The following is a 19988-nucleotide window of genomic DNA, read 5'->3' as shown; positions in this document are numbered from 1 at the left end:
CTGGAAGAGCAGCATGACAAAGATAAGACAGCTGTCAGTATGCCAGATAAATATTATGTGTTTAGGCTCTAGCAGTCTCTCTCTCCATTAGGATATAAAAAGAATAATTGTACCTGAATGGTCCAGTAGCAGACCCTGCCAGGTTTGTATTTGTCTGGAAAGTCAGGAGAGTAGATTACTGCAGAGGGCGATGAGTAGTTTCCTCCACAAGCGCCTACTTTTGCTATAGTAGAAAAGTGATAGCTTCAGTTTTTTTCCTTAACTTGATAATCCGTGTGCTTTGCACAGGTAATGAAATTATAAAAACGTACTGTCGAAGACTATGACACGTCCGTCGCCTCCACATGGCTGCGTGTGGTCTCCAAAACACACATGGTTACACTCTGTGCTCGGAGCATCACCGTGACGATGATAATCAAGGTCGTTGCCACAGAAACAAGCATAGCCTGATTCCATACCGGCGAGCTGGAAAAAAGACACAAGAATCCACAAATGATCAGGAATTCATAATTCTCTCATGCCTGGACAATCCAAGGGTGCAGGCAATCAGAAAAGCAAGCAAAATACAATACATATTGATTTCAACCGACACAAGCAGATGCACATGATTACATCTTAAACAAATATTGATTCTTGTGTCATTAACTGTGGAATAAAGGGCAAAATTACAATTCTAGGGAAAAGGTTATGTAAGTATTTTTTATTATATATACACACACAGACTATATTGCCAAAAGTAAATTGGGACGCCTGCCTTTACATGCACATGAACTTTAATAACATCCCATTCTTAGTCCGTAGGGTTTAATATGGAGTTGGCCCATCCTTTACAGCTACAACTCTTCTGGGAAGGCTTTCCTCAAGGTTTAGGAGTGTGTTAATGGGAATTGTTGACCATTCTTCTAGAAGCGCATTTGTGAGGTCAGGCTCTGATGTTGGACGAGAAACCTTGGCTCGCAGTCTTCACACTAATTCATCCCAAGGACGTTCTATCGGGTTGAGGTCAGGACTCTGTGCAGTCAGGCAAGTACCGTTCTCCTGGCAACCACCAAACCCAGACTTGTCCATCGGTTTTCCAGACAGAGAAGTGCGATTCGTCACTTCAGAGAACACGTCTCCACTGCTCTAGAGTCCAGTGGTGGCACTTGGTGATATAAGGCTTGGATGCAGCTGCTCGGCCATGGAAACCCATTCCATGAAGATCTCTATGCACTGTTCTTGAGCTAATCTGAAGGCCACATGAAGTTTGGAGGTCTGTAGCTATTGACTCTGCAGAAAGTTGGTGACTTCTGCACACTGTGCGCCTCAGCATGCACTGACCCTGCTCTGTGATTTTACGTGGCCTACCACTTCGTGGCTGCGTTGCTGTTTTTCCCAATTGCTTCCACATTTGTTATAATACCACTAACAGTCGACAGTGGAATATTTTGTAGTTTATTAATATTTTGGAATATTTTCCTGTTTAACACTGTAAAGCTGCTTTGAAACAATCTGCATTGTTAAAAGCGCTATATAAATAAAGTTGACTAGACTTGACTTTCACTTGAAGCATTCATGTGCAAATATAATAAAAAAATGTATGTAGTAAAGTTGTATTATATTAGTGCAAATCTAATGAGAATCACAATTAACAATAATGTGAATTAAAAAATAAATAAAGCTTAATTTTATGTTATATATATATATATAAAAATATATAATCTTATAATATATAAATATACACTCACCTAAAGGATTATTAGGAACACACCATACTAATACTGTGTTTGACCCCCTTTCGCCTTCAGAACTGCCTTAATTCTACGTGGCATTGATTCAACAAGGTGCTGAAAGCATTCTTTAGAAATGTTGGCCCATATTGATAGGATAGCATCTTGCAGTTGATGGAGATTTGTGGGATGCACATCCAGGGCACGAAGCTCCCGTTCCACCACATCCCAAAGATGCTCTATTGGGTTGAGAGCTGGTGACTGTGGGGGCCATTTTAGTACAGTGAACTCATTGTCATGTTCAAGAAACCAATTTGAAATGATTCGAGCTTTGTGACATGGTGCATTATCCTGCTGGAAGTAGCCATCAGAGGATGGGTACATGGTGGTCATAAAGGAATGGACATGGTCAGAAACAATGCTCAGGTAGGCCGTGGCATTTAAACAATGCCCAATTGGCACTAAGGGGCCTAAAGTGTGCCAAGAAAACATCCCCCACACCATTACACCACCACCACCAGCCTGCACAGTGGTAACAAGGCATGATGGATCCATGTTCTCATTCTGTTTACGCCAAATTCTGACTCTACCATCTGAATGTCTCAACAGAAATCGAGATTCATCAGACCAGGCAACATTTTTCCAGTCTTCAATTTTGGTGAGCTCGTGCAAATTGTAGCCTCTTTTTCCTATTTGTTTGGTCTTCTGCTGCTGTAGCCCATCCGCCTCAAGGTTGTGCGTGTTGTGGCTTCACAAATGCTTTGCTGCATACCTCGGTTGTAACGAGTGGTTATTTCAGTCAAAGTTGCTCTTCTATCAGCTTGAATCAGTCGGCCCATTCTCCTCTGACCTCTAGCATCAACAAGGCATTTTCGCCCACAGGACTGCCGCATACTGGATGTTTTTCCCTTTTCACACCATTCTTTGTAAACCCTAGAAATGGTTGTGTGTGAAAATCCCAGTAACTGAGCAGATTGTGATATACTCAGACCGGCCCGTCTGACACCAACAACCATGCCACGCTCAAAATTGCTTAAATCACCTTTCTTTCCCATTCTGACATTCAGTTTGGAGTTCAGGAGATTGTCTTGACCAGGACCACACCGCTAAATGCATTGAAGCAACTGCTGCCATGTGATTGGTTGATTAGATAATTGCATTAATGAGAAATTGAACAGGTGTTCCTAATAATCCTTTAGGTGAGTGTATAATTCTATACAATCTGACTGGATGAGTCGCATTCATTAGTAAAGTAACCAATATATGTAAACGTGACGACACATGATTCTATATTAATGTGCCAAAACAGTGATAATAATGAATTATATCGCGAAGTGGTAGAGACGCCTTCCAAACAAAACTCTTTAAATGTGTACAATCTTTTTAATGCATGATTCTGTTTTATCACTTCCTATTGTATGCATTTCCCATGGTGAATTGGTACCTTGTATCTTTGGTTGCGGCAGAAGCTGATGCAGTTCTGAATGGTGAGTTTGTTGGAGGTCTGGTAGCCTCCGGAGAGAGGTGTTGGATCACCGCTGTCCTTAAAACAGCCCAAATTACCAGGCACTGAAAGAGAAAGAGAGAGAGGTTTATCACAAACAATGCAAACATAAAAAAAAATCACTGGAAACATGACATGGGCATATTAGGGCTTTATGCCCATATTTTGATGTATCAGCCACTATTAAATCCAGTATAACAGAAACACTTGCAAATCATTAACTTTCCTCTGCCGGTAAATCGTCTGGAAACGTGTCTTAAAGACTGAGGTGTTTTATGAACTATGATTAAAACAGCACGCATGGCCCAAACAGTGTGAGAATGGAGAGCGCTCTGTATGTGACTAAACCTCATCCTAAGGGAATGCACAGATGGATTCTGGGGGGGTTGTTAATTATGAAATGAATGAGGTCTCAGGGTGAGAGAACACAGAGGTCAGAAAGAAAAAGAGAGACAGAGGGTGTGTTGGAATCTAGAAAATGTCTGAAAGTCCATGTCAGTGCCATTAAGTGTGTGTGTGTGCTATTGTCTACATGACACAACTAGAAACCAGCTCGCCAAGCAGCTGAAGACCATCTTAAACCAGCAAGTTCAGTTTCAGTCGTTTTTTTTTTTTTTCAGCATGGAAAGACTTACAGCAGGAGTGCAAAGAGATATAGCAAATAGGGCTGGGCGATATGGCCCAAAATAGTATCCCAATTTTCATACAATATCAATATTTATCACAATATTCATTTACCATTAATGGGGAAGGAAATGCTTTCCACATACTTTGACCGACAAACCTTGAGAATGAATGTAAACCTTGTTATTTGTAATGCGTTACCCCCAGCACTGCTAAAATGTACTTCGTATTAATAATAATATTATTATTTCTAAGGGTATCATACAACCAAGATATTTTTTCATCCATGTTTTAAATTTATACAGTTATTTTGTGCAGCATCTTATTTGACATACAAATGGTTTGTTGTAAATTGTTATATTTTCATTTGATTACACTTTAAAAGCTGTATTAAATTGTTTATATAAATTTGTATTAAATCATAAAACACCGAATCCACCCCAAAAAAAGGAAAACAAAGAATTTAGGGAAAAATTAAATAGATTTCATGGGGCCCTGAATTAAAAGGTAAGCTACTCTGTGGAGTTTAATTGTGAACTTGAGTTACGTAATCAGATTACTTTTTTCAAGTAAATAGTAAAGTAACGTGTTACTTTTAAATTTACTACAAAATATCTGAGTTACTTTTTCAAATAAGTAACGCAAGTAACATTGGTTTTCCATTTATGGAGTGATAGTCCCTATGTTGAGAGAAATCATGAGTAAGTGCACAGGCGTTGTGTGCGCTGTGTGAACATGATGGTTATTGTAGTTTTAGAATAAATGTGAGCACTGAGCAGTCATTTACTCATCTCACTTGCAAAAAAAACAGATTAAGTTTTAATCAAAGTTAATATAAACAGAGAAATACAATCTCAGAATATTACTCAAACTATAATTAAATATATTAAATTACACAAATATACTTTATGTATTTAATCTCACTTTATTAACCAAAGTCTTTGTTGCTGACCTTCGATGACCCACTTCAACCATTCTAATGAGCAAAAACTTTAGATAAACATCACATTTGTGTTTCTTTTTTTTTTCTTTTTTTTTTTATGTATTGCTGAATGAAGCGTGTTGAACGTTCTTCTTTTTTAAACCACGATCTATACTGTACAGGCGTGACTTTTTAAATGAAGCAGTGACAAGTTTGTGAAGTGACTCTCAAAGAAACTCTGTAGATGAAGTTCATGTCCTCATATATTGAGACACTGTGAGTGTCACATGTATGTGAGTTTGTGTATCAGATGAAAAAGTTGCATGAATTCTAATATGACCGTTCAGAATGAGGTCGCATTGCAAAACATCAGACCTGATCGGATTTAGTACCACGTATGGAAGTGGCCAAAATCGGAATTGAAAAGATCAGATTCCATGTGGTTCGTGCTGTTCACACTGTCATGAGAAACACAGATCTGAATCACGTGAGCAAGAAAATCGGATTTGGCCAACATGCAGAGGCATTCAACACACACATACATGCTTTTTATTCAAAAAATGAATGGATGATTGGGATTTGTTTGTGTGAACATAAGTGTATCTGTTCTATCAGAAGAGTTTTGAAGAACCATTTGGATGACAGTGTAGGTTAAATAGTGAAAGGTTTGATTGCAGACTGGAGATAAGGATTAAAAGAACCCTCAGACAGTCCAGAACTCTCCAAGAACACATCTCAGCACAAGTCAGCACTTGCACAGGCTCTTGTTCCGCTAGCTGGATACAAAGAAAAGTTTTGTTTTCAAAGGGATACACGTTGGGGCCAACTCAGGCCACACACACACGCACACACACACCCACATTCTGTTTCTCTGTGTTTGTGTGAAAGTGTTTTACTGAAATATTTCATGCTATTTGATGAACAGTGAAATTACAGCAGGAAAAGTTTAATAATGTTTATGCAGTCAGTCAAAACACAAACACACAGATTAACTACAACAACAAATTGTGACAGTAAAATTCATCTCCATATAATCAGATCTCAAATGGGTTTGTTGAAAATAAACCAAAACAAAGTCATTGTTAAAGGCAATGTCAACTTGTAGATACTATATACTATTTAAGGAGTCCATACTGTAACCTTTTATAACATTTTCCCCTGAAATCCATATTTGTTACAATTTCTTGATCCAAAAACATGACCATTTTACACCATCTCAGTGACCTTTAAAATTAAATAGGCTGCTTACCTTTAAGAAACATATACACACTACCGTTCAAATGTTTGGGGTTGGTAAGATTGATTTCAGATAACTGTTTTCTATTGTAATATATTTTTAAATGTAATTTATTCCTGTGATGCAAAGCTGAATTTTCAGCATCATTACTACAGTTCCCAGTGTCACATGATCCTTCAGAAATCAATCTAATATGCTCCAATTTTTTATTATCATTATTAGTGTTGAATAAAGTAGTGCTGCTTAATATTTTTGTGTAAACCGAGAGATATTTTTAAGTATATTTTTTAATGAATAGAAAGTTCAGCATTTATTAAGAACATAATTTATTTGAGGGTATGTTTACACGACACAACAACGATGTAGGCTACTAAAAACAGAAAAGTTTTCCTTTGCGTTTTTCGGGCACAGGTGACAACATTGTCAGAACGTTCCCCATTCACACGGAACTGCGAAAAAAACAAACAAAAAAAAAAAATGGCTGCAGGCCATTAGATAGAAATGTCACTTTTTAAAGAATTACTACGTGACTATCGAGTATAGACGAACATGTAATACACATGTGCATGACCGTTTTTCACAAATTCACGTTGTTGTAGTTTACATGGAGACAATAACAGTATCGTTTTCTAAAGTTTGCGTTTTTGGGCACCCAAAACACTGTTGTCGTATAAATGAACAGCCAAAAATGGTCTGGGTAGATTCTGGAGGGAGTGAAATCTCATCAGTATATATATTTAAAAAAAATGATGTTCTGTTTGACGGATTGTGTTGCATAATACAAAATTTGCACTTTCACTTAAGACTAAGGCCCAATCTCAATTCTATTTTATACCCCTTCCCCTACCCCTTGAAACAGAGTGCCCAGGCATAGGGGTGAAAATATTCCCCTAAGAAATGGGACACCACTACTATGCCATTGCACGTCATCATACCCCGTTTCTTTTATTAATGTCCTGTAACATTTAACCAGTATGAACAGCAATGAAGAGCGTAGGCTATATCTAACAGAAATCAGGCGCGAGCACGTTTAACAATTTACTCACTCCTAACAGAGTTTTGCGCTGTATTTGGACTTTGGCACTTGTTTTCAGTTCAAAAACGTATGAGCTAGAGTTTCCTAAGATTATACAGAATGATACAGAACATACAAGACTAGTGAAGCCGCTTTTCCATTGGGCCAAACTGTTCTCTTTGTTTATTAATCGCTCCATTCCGTGCTGATCCGAGGCGGCCGGTACAGATATGGTTTCGTTATCTACTGAGGTGCTGTGATAATGTAATACGTCAAGTCAGTCGTCGCCTTGGTAACGCAAGAGTCTACAGACGATATGTGATGTAAATAACGACTGCGTTATGAAGGATGAACATATATATTTTTTAAACTATTATTAATGTGTTCAAATCACTCAAATAGTGCGTTTAGCAAGCTACGGAGAAACTGGCAGCCAGGCGACACGCAAGTGATCGATCCCGAGTGGCAACATACACACATTCTAGCAGCACGGTAGTCGGTGGAGGGAAACTCCTCATACCCTTTCGTTCGAAGTGTGGTCCTGAAAAATCTTCATTTGAAGGACTATCTGGCCCTTCCCCTTACCCCTACCACTCCAGCCAAAAGAGAATCGAGACACCCCTACCCCTTCACGTGAACGCGCAAAACGAAGGGATAGGGGAAAGGGAAGGGCTGAGGGGTAGAAATGGGATTGGGCCTAATTAGGCTCTTATTTCCTAAGAGTAAAGAAAATTCAGTTTTCCTTTGTATGCAAATATATTGTAGTATCATTCAAAATGACCATAAAATAAATGTTATCTATAGACTAAGCAGAGTTCAACAGGCAAAGACTGTGCAAACCCTACAACATTCCTGCTTGTCTAAACACAGACATGTACAATGTAATCCACAGTCTGTTCCTCTTATTAATCAGAGTGTAAAAAACCACCACAAACTGCAGTGCAGCGTGTTCCTCCCCCTCATAAATCTGCAACAATGTCCACATGAGCGGTGTTGAGTCAAATACGGGCCTGTTCTAGTGGACTGGATCTGAAGATGATCCATTGCTGCCAGCGAGGAATTTCTGGGTGGAAATTAAATGGAAGACTGCATGTAATTAAGGCTTTTGTCCTCTATCTAACGATCATAATTACACTGATATGCTTTTACAGAGAACAGAAAGTCATTTTTCATTCTCGGATGCCTGGAGAACAGGGGGGAAAAGAGAGAATTTCTCTTGGCCGTTCCTTTGCCACTTCAATGGCAATAGCTCTGCACTTGAAAGCAGGACATTCTGCTCTCCAGGGCTCATGCAAGATTAAAGACCACAGGTATTCTGCTTCTGACAGAGTGATTGTACTTTACCATCCATTTATCTGTCCTTAACCTCTCATCACGCACCAGGGTTTGCTTCCCCCTGCACAAAAAAGGACTCATCTCTTTCACCAACGCAGCTGCTGTTTTTAGGCAACGCCATGTTTTTTTAGTTAACTTACCTCAGAAAACTTCAAAAGAGAATTGCAGAACATACCTCATGCAGTTAAGATGTGCTGAACAAGGGTAACAACTGCAAATATCCATGCTTTAAAAGTAATACAATCGACTTCAAAGTGTAGAGTGGAATTTGAAGATTTTATAAGGCGCTTGGCTGGCGAACGCGATGGCATTACGTGTGCTAATGTGCCTCGTTTAGACTGGCTCGCATCCAGATACGGCTTTCAGGAAACACACACTTTCACAATGGAAAGATGCAACACACGCACACACACACATCTATTTTTTACAGGCCTGCATCTGCATCTCAACATGGAAAGAATTGGGAGACTTAAATTAAACACAGTTGGGAATGTGGCTGGTTCCACTGCTGAAATACATAAAATTATTAAATGCTTCACAAAAACACACAGTGACATTTGATACTATGCAGGCCCATGATGAAATATCTATTCGGTGTTTTTTATAAGGTTGCTGGTTTGATTGGCGTTAGGGGCAGCCAAGGAACATTCATGACATTTACAATTGAGCCCTTGAGCAAGACACCTGAGTTAGTTCACAGTAAATTGCTTTAGAGGAAAACTATCTGCTAAATGACAAAAGAAAGAAAAACTCACTTGACTCTGATGTACAGCTTACAGGAATAGATCGTAACAAAAAACCCGCCAGATTACGATCTTCTAGCAATGGCTTCCGGTTGTTTGAAAAATGGCAGTGACCTTTTCATATTGCAAGTAGCTATAAAGCTAACACACTAATTTAGTTTAAAAAAATTAAGTATTTTTCCTATGTAAATTCGGTAATAAGGTGAGATTATTGGAGAAATTCAAGTACAACCTTTATTTTTTTGTGAGTGCACAGTCAGCACAGACCCAGCTGTTATCCCAACTAACAAAGAACGTTCTCAGAACTTTGGCTAAAGTTCCGGCAAGGTTACAAACAAACCTTCTTCCAGTAACATTAATACTATAGAATGTTAGTTCAAAGTTATCTGGTCTTTAATAATGTTCTCAAAACGTCAGCACAAAAGCATTATTCATACATTGTTCATGGAATGTTTTTTTCTGAAATGTTTTAGTTGGACGTTGCTCTAACGTTTTTTAAATGTAACTACTTGTTCCAGAATGTTCAGAGAACATTCATAAGATTCAAAGTTAGCTAAATGCTAGTCTCAGCCTCATATGTCACGCACACAAAATTGGAAACACTTCAGGAGTTTCGAAGTCGTCATCTGAATTCTACAGGATTTCCGGGAGACGTGTGTTGCGTTCTTTACCAGTCCGTCTGGAAACAAATATTCCCTCATTGAAAAATAACACTGTCTTGTTTACAACTGTGACAATGAGATCTTATCAGGATCAACTAAATGCTGGGTTTTCAAAGTATGTCAAGTCTGTAAAGTTCATGGCATAGACTCTTTAAAATACGTCCAAGAGTTTTACACACCAGACTGTTATTGTAGGGACATCAGCATTACATTTTCACCCCCCCTGATTTCATGTCAGACCAGTATGGTTATTGTTAAAGGTGCCCAAGAATGCATTGATACAATATTTTAAATGTTCTCTGATATCTACAAAGAAGGTATATGGCTTTGGTAAGGGCAAACATACTCCAGATACAGTTTTACATGTCCATTTACAACTCTAGGATTTGTCCCTAGAATGAAATGGTCTGTTTTTGCCTTATTTGGAAGGGTCATGAATAATAATGTTTCATTAGCTCACACAAGTGCAGTTATTCAGCAAACACAATCACAAACAGCACCAGCAGCTCGTGAGTCGTGACACCGACCGACTGAATGACACTTTAAGCATCAAATCTCAAATGGAGATTGCTGAAATGCAGCTTACATGTTTATTGGCGTTTTCAGATCATCCGCACGCGCGCGAGAGAGAGCTAGCGTGCACATGGTTGCCAGATTGCACGTTTAGGTAAAACTTCGGATAGAATACGTGTTGTTTTAAACAGAAACACTCTGTTTGGGGATTTAAATTACTGGCAACCGCAAGCACGAACACTCGAACGTTCCTTTTTCACCCCCCGACAAAGCCAAAGATTTTTTAAACTACATTTTAGTCTCGTCTTTTTTCGTTAACGATATTGCATGTTTATATAGTCACAGTTATCGTTTAAGGACATTTGTGTCATCTCATCTTGTCTTAGTCATGGAAAAAAAGGTTGTCAATGAACATTTTTCGTCATATTTTCGTTACGAAATTGACACTAGCAAATCAGAGCAAATTAACTTTGAATTCAATTGTTGCCGTATCCGGTTATAGGTAAACATCAACCATGCCTGTTGACAGTTCTGTTCTGTGGGAAGGCTATGAAAAGGGCTCACATCCCCTGCACAGCCTGGAACATAACATTTATATCCATGATCTGCCATTTTCACTATATTGTCCCCATCTTCACAATACCTGCAGAACTTCTGTTGATTCGGTGGCAGTGCAGATCCACGTTAATGCTGCCTGTCCTTGAACATGGGCTGGTTATATGCAAATTTGAGGAGGCTGTTACGTCACAGTCTGTGTTGTGTTGGGATTCACCCGTTTTTCAGTGGTCTTTTTCAAGCACAAGATTTACATATGAAGGAGGAAACAATGGTGTTTGAGGCTCATGGTATGTTAGTTCCATGTACAGAACTCGTATTATTCAACTATGCCAAGGTAAATACAGTTTTCCATTCTAGGGTACCTTTAACTAAAAGTAAGCTATTAAAAATGTTATTTGTAAATTGAAATAATGTTGAAATAAAATATAAATGTCAGATGAAAACCTTAAACTTAAAAAAATTTAAACAAAAATAGAAATGACAACTGACTGATATAAAATAAGTTTAATAAAAAGTACTAAAATACTAAAAATAAAACAAATCAAAATAAATCAAGAGCTAAATAGAACAGTTAAAAAGGGTAACACTTTATTTTACAGTGTCATTGTTACATATGTTACATGTATTTACTATAGTAATAAAAGTAAATTATGCATAATTACATGCAACTAACCCTCAAACAAACCCTAATCCTACCCTAACCTTATAGTTACTAGATATTACTCAGTACTTAAATATATAATTACACTGTAACAATGACACCGTAAAATAAAGTATATCCAAAAAAAAGGTAATACATGACAAAAACATGACCAAAATTACTTGTTCAAGATCTTCACCAAAAATGAATGCACCTCTTGAAGGAAATAAATGTTGTGATGTTATTTCCATCAAGAGGTACGTACATTTTCCATCGCGATCTTGTATTGACAATGCAAGAGTCCAGCACTCTGTAAAGTCTCCTCCAGCACATCCCAAAGGTCTGGACACTGGGGTGCCAATTCATGTGTGTGTTCATACTCCCTCTCAACCATTCTTTCACAGTTTGAGCCTGATGACATCTTGACATTGTCATCCTGGAATATGACCATGATGTGTCTCCTACATGGTTGTTTAAGAAATGAAAAGCTACACACTCCATCAATTAGGGTTGGTTTTGCCAAACAAGCTAGAAAAATAACAATCACTGCAATTTTTTTTTGGCCAGGCAGTGTATAATAGTATATAAATAATATTAAAACAACACTATGGTGACTTAAATGGCATAATATCTCAGAAATGGCTGTACCACGTGTAGCATGTACTTATCGATAACTTTTCCAATTTCAACCACGATCCTTAATCACAAGGCCACGGCACTCATGAATTATCCCAAATAACCCTCTGATGAAAGATTCCACTCTCACCTTCAAAAACTCTACAGCGGCAGTAAATACCACTGATATTCTCTTAAGCTCTCTAGAACCGCCGATATTGTTCAGAGGTCTGAACGATGGTCTCTTGCCTTATATTGCACATCATATCTCAGCTGTGGTGAGTCATCCGTGCTTTTCACAATTCAGATTTTCATTATTGCAGGGCTTGACGGGGGTGACGCAAGAGTGAAAGACGTGTCACAAGTCCACTGAAGCAGAGAGACAGACATAATAGCACTCAAAAGGAGAGCGAAAGAGAGACTGACACAAGGAAGAAGGAAAGAAACACCCAGATAACAAACACAACAACATCAAACGCTGCAGATCTTGGCAAATACACTTGGCAGAAACAGCGGATAAGCGTGTCTGAGAGGGCCTCTCTCTTTGCCTCTTTCATTCTCTCTCTCTCTCTCTCTCTCTCTCTCTCTCTCTCTCTCTCTCTCTCTCTCTGTGTTATTAAAATAAGGTAATTACAGACATAAATTCAGATGACATCTGTGGTGTGTTTTTTCCTCTTTCTTTTTGCAGAGGATTGTGGGTGTTTCTTTTTTCCAAAATACATTCATAAGTTTCTGTGCCACACCCTGCAGACTCTGCCAGGAACACTTTTAGTTGAGAGCTGAGATACACTTGAGGTGAGGGGGTGAAATAATAAAGAGACGTCTTGTTATTGCTAATAAGACAGTCTGTCTTTCTGAATGTTTAAAGGGCTAGTTCAGCCAAAACTGTAAATTCTGTCATCATTTATTCACCATGTTGTTCAAAACTTCTATGACTCTCTGTCTTCCACAGAACACAACAAGCAGAAGAAATTTTAATAATGCGCTGCTCGCTCTTTTCCATGTACTGTAATAACAATGAATAGTATCAGAAATGTTATTATGACTCTCTACACTAGCATTCAGAAATGTTTTTCTTTAAAATAAATGAATGCTTTTATTCAGCTAGGATGGATTAAAATGGCCATTAATGTTACAAAAATGTCGTATTCATGAAATAATCCTGAAAAAATGTAGGCTATATTTTAATTGATAATAATAAGATTGTTTTCTTGAGCATTCTTGAGAATGATTTCTGGAGGATCGTGTGATCATGTGAGTAATGACGTCACAGAAGTGAATTACATTTTAAAATAGAAAACGGTTAAATACATCACATTATACTGTTTTACTGTATTTATGATAAATGCTGCCTTTGTGAAACTTCTTTAAAAAACATCAAATACGTTACAAATTTTTTGGCGTATACACATTTTTATTCCAAATCTGATTTATTAATATAAAAATATTTGTTTCAGGATTCTTTGATGAATATGACACTTTACTGTCACTTTTAGCCATTTTAATCCATCCTAGCTGAATAAAAGCATTCATTTCTTTTAAAGAAAAACATTTTTGAATGCTAGTGTATCTGTTCATCATGCACAGCTCATATGGTTCCAGAAGTTGTGCAGACTACTTTTATGAGACTTTTAAGAGGCTTTGCATCCATTTTTAAGCTCCAGTTCCAGTTCAAAACGTTCTTATTTTGTGTCGCACAGTTTGGAACGCGAGTAAACAGAATCTATAGTGGTTTAAGGATAGTGTACTCTGAAATCATTCATGTGAAAGTAAAAAAAGCTAAAAATGGGACATAGAAAATGAAATAATACAATACACTAATAATAATGATGATAAGATCTCGAATAGAGAGAAGTATATATTCCTTAAGCATGTGTGCGATTTAACTTTTTCCACAGTTATGTTATTAAAGGGATTGTTCACCCAAAAATGAAAATTAGCCCATGATTTACTCACCTTCAAGCCATCCTAGGTCTTCTTTCAGACAAATGTAATCTGAGTTATATTAAAAAATGTCCTGCCTATTCCAAGCATTATAATGGCAGCCCAAAATTTGATTACCATCAGATTGACAGTTTTGAACTTTCTTCGTAAGTTGAATACGGAAGGCTGTCCGCCAGAAGCTCGATATTTTACTTTATAAAGTTTTAAATATGGATATTTTTCTTACACAAAAACATCACTTCGCTTCAGAAGGCCTTTATTAACCCCCCGGAGCCGTGTGGATTTCTTTTATAATGGAAGGATGCACTTTTTTTGAGCTGCCATTCACTGCCATTATAGTGCTTGGATTAACCAGGACATTTTTTAATATAATTCCGATTGTATTCGTCTGAAAGAAGAATTTCCTAGGATGGCTTGAGGGTGAGTAAATCATGAGGTAATTTTCATTTTTGGGTGAACTATCCCTTTAAGCGTGTTGTCTTACTGAAATAATAAAGCCCAAACAGATTAGAAAACTATATTAACAGTCTAATTTTGTGAAGTCCACATACACAAAACCACACGTAGCACTGCCTCTCACCACATCAACAGGTGTTATTCCACAGACGTATTCCTCTGGCTGTTGCAACACAAATTCATTAACACATCTACGGTCGTGCCAACACCTAGTGCTCTCAAGGGCCACTCACACTGACAGCAGTTTTATTGCTGGAGGTCACTTATTTGCTGTATTGTTGGCTGTAGTAGGCGTTCCTATTTCTCAATGCTTTGACGTTGCTGGTGGGCTGACAACAGTATCAATGCATTAATCAAAATCTCTTGGAATGCCCACGATTTTTCATTATGCTCATGTACGTGGGCAGATACAAATCATATAGAACAGTGAAACTGCTCACAATGAGCCCATTTTGCCTAACTAGTGGTTTGTTAGTGGTAGTTAAACTACTGGTTGATTGAACTGGGTTATTTTTTAATAGCCAATGTTGATACATTGCAGGATGCTTGATGACAGAAATAATAATGGCCATTAAATACACAATAAAAAAAAATAATAATAGAATAACAACAGATTAACAGATTATTTAAAAAAAAATAAAAAAAATAAAAATAAACACTGATATTTAGGGAGCAGGATGCTTGATGACAGAAATAATAGTGGTCATTAAATACATACACAAAAAATTTGATTAATAACAGATTAACATATTAAAAATAAAATAAAATAAAATAAATAAAATAAAATAAAATAAAATAAAATAAAATAAAATAAAATAAAATAAATAAAATAAAATAAAATAAAATAAAATAAAATAAAAAATAAATAAATAAAATAAAATAAAATAAAATAAAATAAAATAAAATAAAATAAAATAAAATAAAAAATAAATAAATAAATAAATAAATAAATAAATAAATAAATAAATAAATAAATAAAATAAATAAAATAAATAAAATAAATAAAATAAATAAAATAAATAAAATAAAATAAAATAAAATAAAATAAAACAAAATAAACATTGATATATAGGGAGCAGGATGCTTGATGACAGAAATAATAGTGGCCATTAAATACACAAAAAAACAGATAAATAAATAAATAAATACAACATAAAAAGTTTTTAAATAAAAAATATTTAAAATAAAATAATTATTTCGAAATTGTCATTTCACTTTTCCAGTATTTTCTGGTTTCTGTCAGTATGAACAGCAATTCAGGGATACACAGTGCAGGTTGGGTAGAGGAGGGATTTTAACCTCTAGCAATTATCTAGTTTTAGTGCTGCACTTCACAGTTTGGTGTAAAACACCTATAAAATGACTATATTAAGCGCTGGGGTTTGGTGATTTGTTGGTAAATCATTCAAAAGAGTCCTCACATCCTCTTTTCTTCTTTTAGATCTGCATGTCTGTCATTAATTCAGATACTAAAGTTGTGTTCCTGTTTTGGCAGGCTCCCTCCTGTTACAGACACACTTATCCAGCCCAGAGTACATGTGTTTTTGGTTTAACTTTTTTTTTTTGTCATCCAGTTACAACAGCTGGATCTGCTTCGGAGTGAAATTAATTTGTTGATGTTGTGGATCATTCCATAAAAAACAGACTATTAATATGCTTTCATTTTCTGCTCGGGGGAATTTGACAGTGTAGCTTTGTTTATGAGGCAGGCGTTTCTGACTGAGTTTCTGTTTGTGTTATGCCTCACTTTACCCATGACCCTTGTATCTATCATACATTTAGCAGCTGAGATTTACATTGGGAGAGAGAAATATTGAGAATCAAAGGAACAAGTCAACGGGGTCGTTTCAAACATCTTGAGTATAAATCTTCGGTTGGAATACAACATGCAAGGAACACAAACAATACCAACGACCCTTTAACGGGGGACACATGAGCCCTGCTGCGCAACTTCACGGCATACTTTCCCATGTCGTGCATCTGCAAGGCGGTGAGCACATTGCATTAGTCGTGCCTGAGGCCGGGTTACGACACAATTGAGGCAGAGATCAATGCTTTTCACCGCCATACCCTTCAGGGAGTGACTGCATGCTTAATTAAAGATTGAGGGAGGCGTTCTCAATAGAAACAGAATAATTAAAGTGTTTTCAGAGGCTGGAGAAGTGAAAAAACAAGGATGAACAGTGAAAAGAGCTGTGTACATCTCATCTCTCAACCCTCGCTGGACCTGCCCTGGGTCATGAGGTACGGCGGCGCAAAGAATTTAGGGACAGAAGAAAATACAAAAATAGCACCTGTCTTTGTCCTCCCGAAACTAACATCTGCTGAGTGTGGAAAAAGAACAGCAATTTGGCCTTTGTGTTGTTATCTTGGTAAAAGATTGCGATTTCGATTCAAACACCCACGCAATCTTCCTCTGACAAGTACGTTCACAGCGAACATTCAAATCTGCGTTTGCGCTGTCGCTGACCCAGAGAGAGCAGTTGTCATGTATAGGTATGAAACTTCACAAATAAATCTCTTCAACCACACAGTATCATTATTTCTGTGTTACAATAATTCAAATTATCACATACTGGGATAACAATTTACAGTTTGGATATACATTTGTGAAAATCACCATTTGAAAATAACTTGACGCTTAAATAAAGATAGTATCAATTACATTGTTACACCAGTAGTTGGCGACAAGTGACTGTTAATAAATGCATTAATGCTGATTCATTCAGTACCGAAACAAGTGAAGTTTTTATGAGTGAGTCATTGAATCATTCATTCAAACCATTAAAAAAAAAATTCAAATTAATTCAATATTTTTTAAATAGACTGCAGCAATTAACATTTTGTCAGAACCTCTAGTAATTTACATGCATAGCATATTTTAATAGGTATGGTTCTGTTCTGGGCAAGAACTCCCTGCGCATCCATGCAGCATAGCATGGATAAGCCTAGCAGCAATAAATCAGAACAGAACCAACATAATGTATTGCAGATATCATTAATGTCAAAATAATTTGGGAATTTAGTCTGATTCAAGGGGAATCAGAATACCAAATCCTGGCTGGACGAGAGGAGGAGCTGGGGATGGAGGAGGGTAAATGTGCTCGGACTGGAGAACGTGATAGCTGCTGATAGTACTGAAGGAGCTTATATATGTATGCTGTGATAGACGTCGTATTCCTATAGGTGGACGTAATCAGCTGACAGTCAGCTGATGCGAGCTTGACTAACGTGACCTGCCAGAACTGACGCTACACTTGAAATTTAACATTTAGTTAAAGATGTGAGTTTTGGCAGTAGTATTTTATAAAAATGACCAAATATTTTTTTTTAACCAAAATATTTATTATTTAAAAGTACTAAAAAAGCATTAAAGGGTTAGTCCACCCAAAAATGAAAATCATTTCCTTTATTACTCCCTCTCATGCCGTTCCACACCCGTAAGACCTCCGTTCATCTTAGGAACACAAATGAAGATATTTTTGTTGAAATCCGAAGGCTCAGTGATTTCTTCAGCAATTTCCTCTCTCAAGATCCATTAATGTACTAAAAACATATTTAAATCAGTCCATGTGAGTACAGTGGTACAATATTAATATTATAAAGCAACGAGAATATTTTTTGTGCGCCAAAAAACCCCGAAAAAACGACTTATATAGTGATAATAACCGATTTCAAAACACTGCTTCATGAAGCTTCGGAGCGGAAACAAATCAGCGAGTCGATTCAGCGGTTCGGAGCGCCAAAGTCATGTGATTTCAGCAGTTTGGCGGTTTGACACGCGATCCAAATCAGGATTCGACTCGCTGATTCGTTTTCCGCTCCGAAGCTTCAAGAAGCAGTGTTTTGAAATCGGTTATCACTACATAAGTCATTATTTCGTTTTATTGGCGCACCAAAAATATTCTCGTCGCTTTATAATATTAATATTATACCACTGTACTCACATGGACTGATTTAAATATGTTGTTAGTACATTAATGGATCTTGAGAGTGTAAATTACATTGATGCCTATGCAGGCCTCACTGAGCCTTCGGATTTCAACAAAAATATCTTTATTTGTGTTCCGAAGATGAACGGAGGTCTTACGGGTGTGGAACGGCATGAGAGTGAGTAATAAATGACATTATTTTCATTTTTGGGTGAACTAACCCTTTAATGGAATTGGAATTGAAAAGGAATCATAACCAGAATGACTGTACTATTATATTTGATTGATCTGTCAGTGTAAATGTGGCAATGAGACCAATCTTCTCATCTGTTATTGCAGGAGGTTAAAGAGCAAATCCAAACATCACCCTGAGCCAGCCATCACACACAAACCCATGACTGAAAACTGAGTGTGATCATTGATTAAAAGGACAAAAAATGCACCTTTAACAGATAGTGTTGCTGTTCCCTTTAAGAAAATAAACGATCTATGAGGAATGCAGCTGGTTCTCTTATGACTCACTGTTAACCATCCCAATTATTTGGCACTAAACCAACATGCTGAATATTCACATACTATAAAAGTGAAAGATGATAACCGTCCCTAGTTAATCTGCATATTGAGTCATTCGAATCAGTGCTAACAGTATAAATAAACATCAAGCCCCTCTGTTACAGACGGGAAGGCTTTTCTGGATATTATAAACGAATACATAATTGTGTGTGTGCGGGTTGGCAAAAAAAAAAAAAAAGTCTGCAGAAGGTTAACATGATAAGATATCTAAAACAGGTTATTGTTATTCAGAGAAGATACAAAAAACACCAAAACAGAACAAACAAAGGAGAAAATCTACCTCTCTCTACGTGCTGCAAAGATAGGTGTCATTTTGCACATGACAGCGTGCCTAATGGAGATTGGGGCAAATACTGTTCTTTCATCCCACGTAACAAATAGGAAAACAGCCTCAGGTGCATGTACGCGTGTCGATTGTGATGCTACAATTGCGCCGACTGCCTTCTGATTTTACAGCATAACGACTGCCTGGAGCTAAAAAGTCCAACAAATCGCCTTGCTTTCATTGCCAACATTGTGGGCATTGTGGCTTTAGGGCACCACCCAAGACCCAAGACCTATCTAATGATATCCAAGCCGAAACAGGAGCGTGCAGAGGACTGTACTTGATATGGGCGATGCCCTGAGAGTTGACGAGAATCTGGGACATGAAAAAAACTAAACAAACAGATGGGTTACAAGCCGGTGCACACAAACACATTTACGGTAAACCAGACTCAAACCAGTGAACCTAACGCACAAGACAACTGGCTGTGACAAAAGCTGTCCTAAATTTGCCTGCCGTTGAAGACAGTCTCAGCCCAGAGGGGCAATAGTTGGGTCGGCTTTGCTAGCTCCACTCAGGCACAGAGATAAGGGGCATCCAGACAGATTAATGTGTGTATGGCACTTTTGGGAAATGGGGTCAGTGAGTGCAGTTGGACTGGACAATGAGTACGGAGATGGAGGAAAATTAAAGCTAAAGTCACGCATCACAACCCTGAGATGGACTATTAAATACTGAAAA

General features: G+C 37.4%; 1 protein-coding gene across 2 annotated transcripts in view; it reads right to left on the bottom strand.

Moving 5' to 3' along the window:
• The window catches only part of kremen1 (kringle containing transmembrane protein 1), a 96179-nt gene that overhangs the window by 9669 nt on the left and 66522 nt on the right, over nt 1-19988 (bottom strand). For both annotated transcript variants that reach the window (XM_079814970.1, XM_079814969.1), the window contains exons 4-6: nt 3154-3278; nt 312-465; nt 114-223 (exon numbers count right to left, since the gene is read on the bottom strand). In XM_079814970.1, the coding sequence (XP_079671096.1) occupies nt 114-223; nt 312-465; nt 3154-3278 (389 nt within the window). The remainder of the gene's footprint in view (nt 1-113; nt 224-311; nt 466-3153; nt 3279-19988) is intronic.

Source organism: Gobio gobio (assembly GCF_949357685.1).
Source record: "Gobio gobio genome assembly, chromosome: 4".
In the NCBI taxonomy this organism is placed as follows: Eukaryota; Metazoa; Chordata; class Actinopteri; order Cypriniformes; family Gobionidae; genus Gobio; species Gobio gobio.
The sequence above is the reverse complement of the archived record's forward strand: the minus strand, read 5'-3'. Positions and strand labels throughout refer to the sequence as shown.